The sequence below is a fragment of the Atta colombica genome, unplaced genomic scaffold, assembly GCF_001594045.1.
Source record: "Atta colombica isolate Treedump-2 unplaced genomic scaffold, Acol1.0 scaffold140, whole genome shotgun sequence".
Classification (NCBI taxonomy): Eukaryota; Metazoa; Arthropoda; class Insecta; order Hymenoptera; family Formicidae; genus Atta; species Atta colombica.
In genome coordinates, this window is record NW_017259229.1 from 1,157,471 (window position 1) to 1,166,759 (window position 9,289).

General features: G+C 30.4%; 1 protein-coding gene across 3 annotated transcripts in view; it reads right to left on the reverse strand.

Moving 5' to 3' along the window:
• Window positions 1-9,289, reverse strand: part of LOC108684828 (serine-rich adhesin for platelets-like) — a 78,552-nt gene that overhangs the window by 46,028 nt on the left and 23,235 nt on the right. For all 3 annotated transcript variants that reach the window (XM_018189337.1, XM_018189335.1, XM_018189336.1), the window contains 3 exons: window positions 7,155-7,242; window positions 6,260-6,591; window positions 4,938-5,159 (listed from right to left, as the gene is read on the reverse strand). In XM_018189337.1, coding sequence (XP_018044826.1) covers window positions 4,938-5,159; window positions 6,260-6,591; window positions 7,155-7,242 — 642 coding nt within the window. The remainder of the gene's footprint in view (window positions 1-4,937; window positions 5,160-6,259; window positions 6,592-7,154; window positions 7,243-9,289) is intronic.

Consider the following 9,289-nt stretch of genomic DNA (forward strand, 5'->3'; position numbering starts at 1 on the left):
AATATTTAAATATACATATAAAAGAATAAATTCAGAGTAAAAAAAAAACGATAAAAAATTTTTTTTAATCTTAGAATAGTATTCATATATTTTTATTTTAAAATTGTCTTAAGTATTATCTTAAGATGCTAATACAGTCTTTTGATTGATTGTGACATATTAAGATTGTACTTAAGACGATCTTAAATATAAGAACCAACTATGAATGCAAATTGCAAGGAAGAATGAGATATAAAGATACAGCGTTCAAGCTAGTAAGAAAAGAAATATTAAGAAGACATGTTGAGATAATTAAATATGAGACATCAACAGGATATGTTGAGATAATTAAATATACGCAACAGATAAATCCGTTCATATCAATGAAAGTAATGAGAACCGTATTCATAGAATCAATAAAATTCAATGAAAAATTTTTATATCTAATCCGTAGATAAAATAGCATAATGATTTATCGTTTCAGAGTAAAAAAAAGTTGAGTCCTAAACTGAAAAAGTTTTTTATCATTGGTATTGACCTTATCCTGAAAAATGTTAAAAATGTCTGTCATAAAATGATATAAAACTTTACTCTAAGTTATAACTCTTTTTATATGTAATATTGAAATATTATATCATCCTTTTAATTATTGCGAAGTGAAGAAGATTTTGTGCAGTTGAAGTTACATCACATTAATTTTGAACATCATTGAACATTAAACTAATTTTATATTATTTTAATATCTTATGAATTCTTTTTACTCGTTTCTTGACTTTATTGCCATTCTTTTTTTATTCTACACTCACGAGCTTGACATTTGCTAATATAGATTAACTTAACTTGTCAGTTCATTTTTTATACTTCATCTTTTTTTTACATATAAAAAATACATACTGTATTAAAATATTATTTATTTATTTCAAGCATTTCAAAAGTTTTCGCAAATTTATCATAAGTTCATCACAAGCAACAAATTTCAGGGTTATTACAGAAAATGAATTAAAAAATTCTTTGACTTTCCAGAATTTCCAAATAAAAATGGAAAATATTTCACTACTAATATAAAATATATAAATTTTAATATTTAGACTTCGAGAATGTAGAAAAGCTAGTTTATATTATTAAAAATAACACAAAAAAAGCTTAGTAATATAATAAAATTTTGGGTGCAAATTCGAGCCAGCAAAAAATAAATTAGTTTTGGAAAAAAGAATTATGAAAAAAAAGAGAGATCAAATAAAAATACTAAATAAAATATAAATTTTAATTATTTTATTAAAATCATTTAAAGTGCGTAAATTTTGAATGTATTTGATTATAAACATCTGATATAATATTTAAAAAATTATAACAATTATTTGAAATACGAGCAGTTCAAGGAAATTGTGAACAAATTTCGAAATTTTAGACTTCAATTTCCCTGACTTTTCCCGATTTTTTAGGTCTGTGGCAATCCTGAATTCATTCATATAAAATATATTCTCAATTCTAGTAAATCATTACTTCAATCAAGATTAAATTAAAACAAATTTTATTTGCTTATTATATAAAGTTTTTCTGCGATAAAATTTAATAAATTCTTCAAGAGAAAATAAAAAAATTCTTATTTTGAGTACATCAAGTTTTTCTAAAATTTCTAATTAAGTATAATTTAAGATTATTATTTAGAAAATATTGTTTGCTAAAGATAGCCTTCACTTAAAAGAAAAAAAGTAAACTGAGTAATTATTTTTCTTAGCAGTACATTAATATTTTTCTGTGTTTAGCTCTAAGAATTAGAAAAAGATAAAAATTAAGCTGAATCGAGATTAAAAAGTTAATTTGCATTGATAGAAATGAACATTATAAGGGACAATAGTAATTCTATATAATAGAGGCAATTTGTTCAATTCAGCTGAAGCTGTAAATTTTAAACAACGATATGCTTCAGTAACAATTAATGCATCCAATGATGTAAAAATAAATGACAAAGTACTTGACGTCGTCCGCAGACTTTACATATGTTTTTCAAGAAAAGTTTTTTCTTCTTTTTCACACATCAATGAGAGAATTCCAACACGTGGTGTTTATCCAAGATAAATACCTATATATTAGTAGCGAGAATACTCTGTTATCGCGATTTGAAAAGCATGTCATAAACCGGGCTCAAGACTTTTCCATTGCAAATTTCATATTGTTGGTAACCCGACGTGACATTAAGCTGCCTTGCCATTCTTAACGGCAAGAGGATCGCAGCTTCATCTAGGTCGCGCCGACGAAGCCGCGAGAATCGTAAATCTTTTAGGATTCCGTATGCACATTCCTCGGAGAGGAACTTCTTTCTCTTCTCCGACGCATCTACTCTCGGAATTCAGCTTCAGCGATTCTGCGAAGGCGCGATATCTGTATCTTGTAATGTGACCGCAGGAGAATGCTTCTACGAATCATACTTGCTATAATTTGGATACGTGTTGTCGAGAGTCCTTGTATTGGCTTTAATCCGTAGAAGAGCTTTCCTCGAACGAGATCAACAACGATTCTCGGTTTCTTCACTTTGAGACAGAAACCCTCAATAAACACCATTATAATAATATTACATCAATATTATAATTTCCTATTCAACAGTTAATTATTATAATATGTGTTATATTATACATTTATATTGCTAAGTAAGAAATTAGTGAGCCGGAAATTCAAAAGGAATCTTGGAGAAGAAAATTAGAATACTGATATAATATTACTTATTAGTTAATGTTTACTCTGCAGTTAATTCGTTTCTCTCTTTCTTTCTCTCTTTTTTGTACGATTATTCCAATTAACTTTGGTCACCCCTATAAATTTCTTCGATCCAAGAGTCAACCGATACACATACACTGTCGCGGAAGTAATGCGGTTCTTTTTCTTTTTTTACATGTCGTAAGTAAGTGAATCACTGCGTGAGAAATGTATCTCTTTCTTTCTTGTCTCTCTTGACACAGTACGTACGAAAAATGCTACCTCCCACTAGCAGCGACCGTGCTCGACTGCACTCGTTGTGCTCTTTTGCAAGCACCGAGGCAACACACACCTGTTCCCGAGGAACTGTCGCGAACTCGCCTGATCGCCGATCACGCCGAGTCATCTTCATAACGCGCGAAGAAGAAACGCCTTTCTCGCTTACAGTAATTACTCAAGCAGATGTTACCGAGCTCTATACAACAACTTTTATGTTAATCATCTTGAATAAACAAATGTATCTCAATTATCCAAGATATTTCTACGTAGACTTTAACGGCCAAACTGTGCCAGCATGCGTATCCTGAAGCAGAGATAATAAGATGAAGATAAAACAAAAATATTGAATGCTCGACCGAAGAGAAAAAGCTATGTGGAGAATATAAATGTAGAGCAATAATATTTTAATTGATTGTTTTACGTTGTTATTATTTGAAATTATTAAAGACAATCTTGAAAGACAGACTTGTTTTATGTTTTTATTATTTGAAACTATTAAATATAAACTAATAAAATTTCCAGTGCCTGCCAAAAATTTCCAATATATCAATATATCGCTCATTTGTTATAACAATGATACAACTCAAAAAAGTTTTTTCAGAAAACGAATTTTAATGTTTGAAACATTAAAATTTTGTAATATTAATTTTAAACTTCAATTTGCTTGTAATAATTGATTATAAAACAATACAATTATGTCTAAAGTAAGTATATTTTGATTTTTTAAGTTTTTTTTCTGTAAGCAATTAAAGTATAATTTTTTAATTATATTGTTGTTGTAGCACATGAGCGATATAATTTTACAGATAATTTTTGTCAATCTGTTTTTAATTTACATTATAAGTTTATAAAAATCTTGTTGTAATCAATTTAAACACGCCACTTTAAACAAAGAATATATTAAGTATTTGTATATTAAGATTTTTATTTGTAAATCTTTTTTATTTAAACGATACAATAACTCATTGGCAAGCCGGAAACTTTTGACAGCCACTGTATTTCTAAAGTACACAAATTAAGTTGATTATCTTCAATGACTTCAAGTAGTAAACACAGTATCCGAGTATAAACAGATTAAAAACTAATCTATTCTGTTTTCAACTTTATTATAATTTTATTTCTAAAATATGGATTCATTTTTTATATTAAATTTATAGAAAATTCTCTCAATAATTTATTTATAAAACACAATTTGGCCGTAAAAGTCTTTCTATAGTAATAAATATATCACATAAAGCGTGCAATAATACATTTTTAATATCATTTTTTATAGCTTTGCGAGATTGTCAATCAATAATAAAAATCAATTAATAATAAAAAATATTCTCAATGCACCAATGATGAATCTTTAATGCACCGCTCGTAACTATTACGTTACTCCCTAGTTACGTATCTAATTACAATCGCATTTACATACGTTGCGTTATTTGATGATACGATGTATTATTCAGCGCGCAAGCTTGATAGGTAATAATTTCCTCCGACAATACCCCGAGTTAAGAATCGAATGATGAGAAGGTAGAGAGCGTGCTTGCCTACTTTCACTACGAGCACACGATAAAAAAGATGTTCTGCCTTTACTAAAGCGGATACTAGACGCGCGTTGATTATGCTCGAATGATACGTATTTTCTAGATTATAGTTATCACACACATGACTTGAACTGTCTCACAGTTCAATATCCGCATTCAACACTAAAAAACTAAATATATATAAATATATATATATAAATTTAAAGATTGACATAACACTCTGCATACATGTACAACGTTATGTTAAATGTTAGTAGACATATAGCTCTGATATTTTCAAAAGTCGTAATACGTGAATCTAAGTATGGTCAGATCTCTCATGGCATTCAAATGAAAGGCCTACCACAGTCTTTCACATGATATAATTCGAGATATTAGTTGAATTGATAAATTGAGATATAAATGCAACTATTACTGCTTGGCATGTCGGTTATGAATAGTAAAAACGCTTACTGCTTTCCGCTTGTCCTCCGCGCTCAAGGCACTGTGGCTCCTGTGCCTAATGAGATCCATGACTTTGCTCACAGGATTCCTGCTGCTCTCAGATCCAGCTCTAGGCCGACCGCTTCCTTGATCTCTATTCTCCTTTTGTTCCTTCTGACTTTCTCTATGATGTTCCTTCTCCGTACGTACATCCACCGACGAGCTTCCATGTGAGCCTCTATGCAAGGAATGCTGGACAGACATATAATAAAGAATATTAATAATGTTATAATATATAATGTACTTAATAGTAATGTATAAGCTTTCTAAAATGTGATATTTCCAATGAACTTCTATACGGAAACAACAATTGCTAAAGTATCTAGAAACTTAGGTAGATCTGAAAATAATTTTCTTGGATCATTAAAATAATTATATAGAAGATGATTATTGGAATGTTAAAATTTTTCATAACGTTGCTCATCGTGCTTAAGTATTTTATGTATGTAATTATTTTATAGTCCAATATAAAATTATTTTCAAATCTGTATCTAATTAAATTTTTAGATATTTTATTTTTAGAAACCATTCCTTTTGTAGACTAGTAACAATTAAAATTATAGTTTTGACAAATTTTTCAAAACTGAAAGATTTTATATAATTTAACATATCACAATCATGGTTGCCACTTCTGTGGTCGAAGATTCTGACTTTTTAAATGAATCTCCGGCTCTTTAACTAATTTTAAATTTTTATAATTCATTTCTTTTATGAAACGGTTATATACAAATGATATCAGCTTTCTTCATTTTCATACGCATGTAGAAAAAGGTAGAAATGAGAAAGAAATAGATAGATAGATGTATGTGTGTAATGGTAGGAATAGATAAAAGGAAATGCATTAGAGAAAGTATTGTATATAAGGCTGTAATAGTGTGAATACAAAGATCCGTGAAAGGAATAAAAGAACAACAAAAGAAATTACAAAGAGATTTAGATTTAGATTGATATAGTCATGTAGACTGTAGACAAAAGAATAGATGGAAGTAATAAACCAAGTTCCTTTTTTGAATTATGTATGTTGAAGTGAATAAATTCTATTCAATTTTTTATACATGCATTGATTTTCCTTCGGTTTTGAAAAGAAATCTCTAGCGGGAAGCGCCAAAGCTGATAATTTTTTTCTTTAGAGAGATTGATTACAAAGCAATAATAATTTCGGTAGATAATCGATCTCCAATAAAAAGAGTCATCTATCTACAGCGAACTAAAAAGGTGGCAACCGTAATCACTAACCATACATATCACATTTTTACTGTAATTTTAATTTGCGTATATTCTCTTGCTTGTACCTGAACGGCACTTTTCATATTAGCTATAATACTGGGCTTCCTCTTGCTAGCGTCCGACTTGCTCCTCGGCCTAAAAGCATCAAAGAGCGCCGGCTTTCTCGTAGGGCTAGCAGTGTCATCCGTACCACTTCTCCGACGTTCCGCGCTATTACTGCGACTATTACTGCGACTGGTGGAACCGGATCGAGTACCGGAAGTCTTTCGGCCACCTTTGCCGGAACTCGACGAACTCGACGGTTCTGCTGGCTGTGGAAGCGGCGTAGATTTTCCAGAACTAGGTGCGCTCCCATAAGACGACTTTCTGATCGTCTTCGAGTGCGATCCCCACGTATCTGTAAGTCAAATTATTTCTATAAGTATAGTGTATAATTATTCCATGACTTAATTTACTATGATTCACTACTATTTTATTTGCAAATCAATCATTCAACGTAATACGAACATACATGACTAATAATATTGTCAGTATCAAAGAATACTGCATAATATAGTATAAAAATATTATTGTATAAAAATATTATTGATGTGATCTGAATTTCTAGATTCTCGGGTATCAGTGTTGCTTCTAGGAGATACTGATGTTCGAGAATGAATAAATCCGGCTGTTTCACTATCAACATTCTACATTAATTTATCAATATTAACCGGCTGTGAATAATATTGTCAGTATTTGTTAGTACTGATAGTAGTATTGAATGTGTAAGATATTTCCAATAATTATTTCATTTGCATAGATTACTTTGCGTATTCAAAAAAATATAAATTTTCTGCTACACAGATAAACAAATAGTAATTACGCGATACGGATCTCCTTGCAAAAAGTGAATATATCGTTCGCGTGCCCCGGAAGAGAAGAAAATATAATGACCGGCATACACGATCGTCAATTACTCACCTGCTCGTGGTCTGTGACCTTGAGAAACATGCCCGGAATTATCCGTATCCTCGGTCACGATCGTTGGTAGTGGTTGCGAACCAAGCTCCTGTAAAGAAGAAAGTTGTTTTAGAGACGATCGATCGAGTTGTCCGCACGGAATCCCGAAAACATTCAGACTTTCGGTTACAATTCTAACGACTTCTCGTGGGAATTATTATAAGCTGCAAACCTGAAGACAACGCGAGAAGCGATGATTAGATATCGCTATTTAATCGCACGATAGGCGATACAGCACGATTATTTACACATACATTCTTGCATTTGTAAGCTCTTCTCAACCGCGAGTGCAATGCAAGATACGCTCACGAGCGCAGCGAGAAATTTTGCACTGATTTATTCGAATATTAAAGAAAAAGAGGAGATAAATAAAATTGGCGTATCCGATTACATAATAATAATATCTTTGGAACTCGTTCAAGAAGAGATTCACTCTGGGAAATGTCCAACGAATGGCACCATACGATCATTTCGTCTGATGTTCACATCTCCTAGAATGTTTTAACAAGTCGGATCTATTTTTATTCTGTTACTCGACTGCATATCGCGCTATACAACAGATTATGAATCATAGTTTATCAGCTGAAATACGTCAGTTAATGATGTAATTGTTCTTAGCGTTTATAAAAAAAAAACAAATAATTAATACTTCACTTAAGCGACAAGAATTCGTAGTTTACAAAACTGTCTCGTTATCGCTCATTTGCTGTAACTCAATTTTTGCACTGTTTCCAATATAAAATACTAATATAATCAGTATAAATTTTAATAAATATTTGTTTGAATAGTTTTAAGCAAATGTTTATTTACTAATATTCAAAGAAAAATATAATTCATTCAAATATATAATACATTTATTTAGTACAAGAATTAATTTGATTTAATTATCATTTTTTTATTAAATAAATATTTATTTGCTACAACTAAATGTTTACTTAGTAATATTCAAAGAAGTATGTATTAAGATTTTTTAATTTTTTTCAGTATTGCATACAAAAAAAAATGGGAACATAAAAGAAAATATATTTTTTAGGAATATATTTATATTCTTCTAAATCATTTATTACTAAAATTGTATTTCAAAATAAATATTACAAAATTTTAATAATTCAAAAAACATTTATTCTATAGAAAACTTTAAGCAAATTCAACTGGAAGCACTTATATTAAAGCCGTCGTACACAAACTGAAATGTAAAAATGTTTAATGTAAATATAGAAACAGGTTAAATCGTGAAATCTTCAATGTTTTTTGCTGTTAAGTGAAATATGCATTTTATAAATCAAAATATTTGCATGTCACTTTTACAGTCCAATTAAATCAGTGTACAACGGCTTTAGTATGCACCAGTGCACTTGTGCGTCCAACCGAATTCACTATTTGTTTTTTTCTGTCGTTATTGTAGCAAATGATGTCGATATTTTTATCTGTAAATCTTTTTGACGAGAAAAGAGAATGCTCGAAGTGAAATCTCCGAGAGACTCTTTAAGACAGTTTGAGAAATTGTCGTTTGTATGCACAACAATGTTTAAAAACAAATTCATTAATGACTGAGACGAGGTGAGCACTGAAAAAAAGTCTGGTAATATCTGCCAAATGTATTTCGTTTAGCGCATTTTTTACAATATTTAGTAAATGTTACCAAACATAACAATAGTAACCACCAACCATTATTATTGATAATAAAAAAAAAATAATTTTTTAAAAAAGTAAAAATAAAAATTAGAGTTTACGTTTTAGTTATATAAATCAAACGTTTGATTGAAATTATTACACCAAAGTTTTAGTGAAATTATCATTTTGCTTGATTATTATTATCAGACCTTTTTCAGCAAGAGAATAACGATGGATCGAAATATAATTGCAAAATAACAAATTACTTAGCGCATAAAAGGGATATTGATAGACGCCCCGCGTGGATGTTCGTTATGCGCATTCACATGAATTCCCGTGGAGCACAATAGGAGATGAGATCGAAGAAGGGCGCGACAGGATGGCGACCTTCGAGCGGTTCTCATCTCCAACCTCTTCTTCATTCGCTCTCTCTCTCTCTCTCTCTCTCTCTCTCTCTCTCTCTCTCTCTCTCTCTCTCTCTC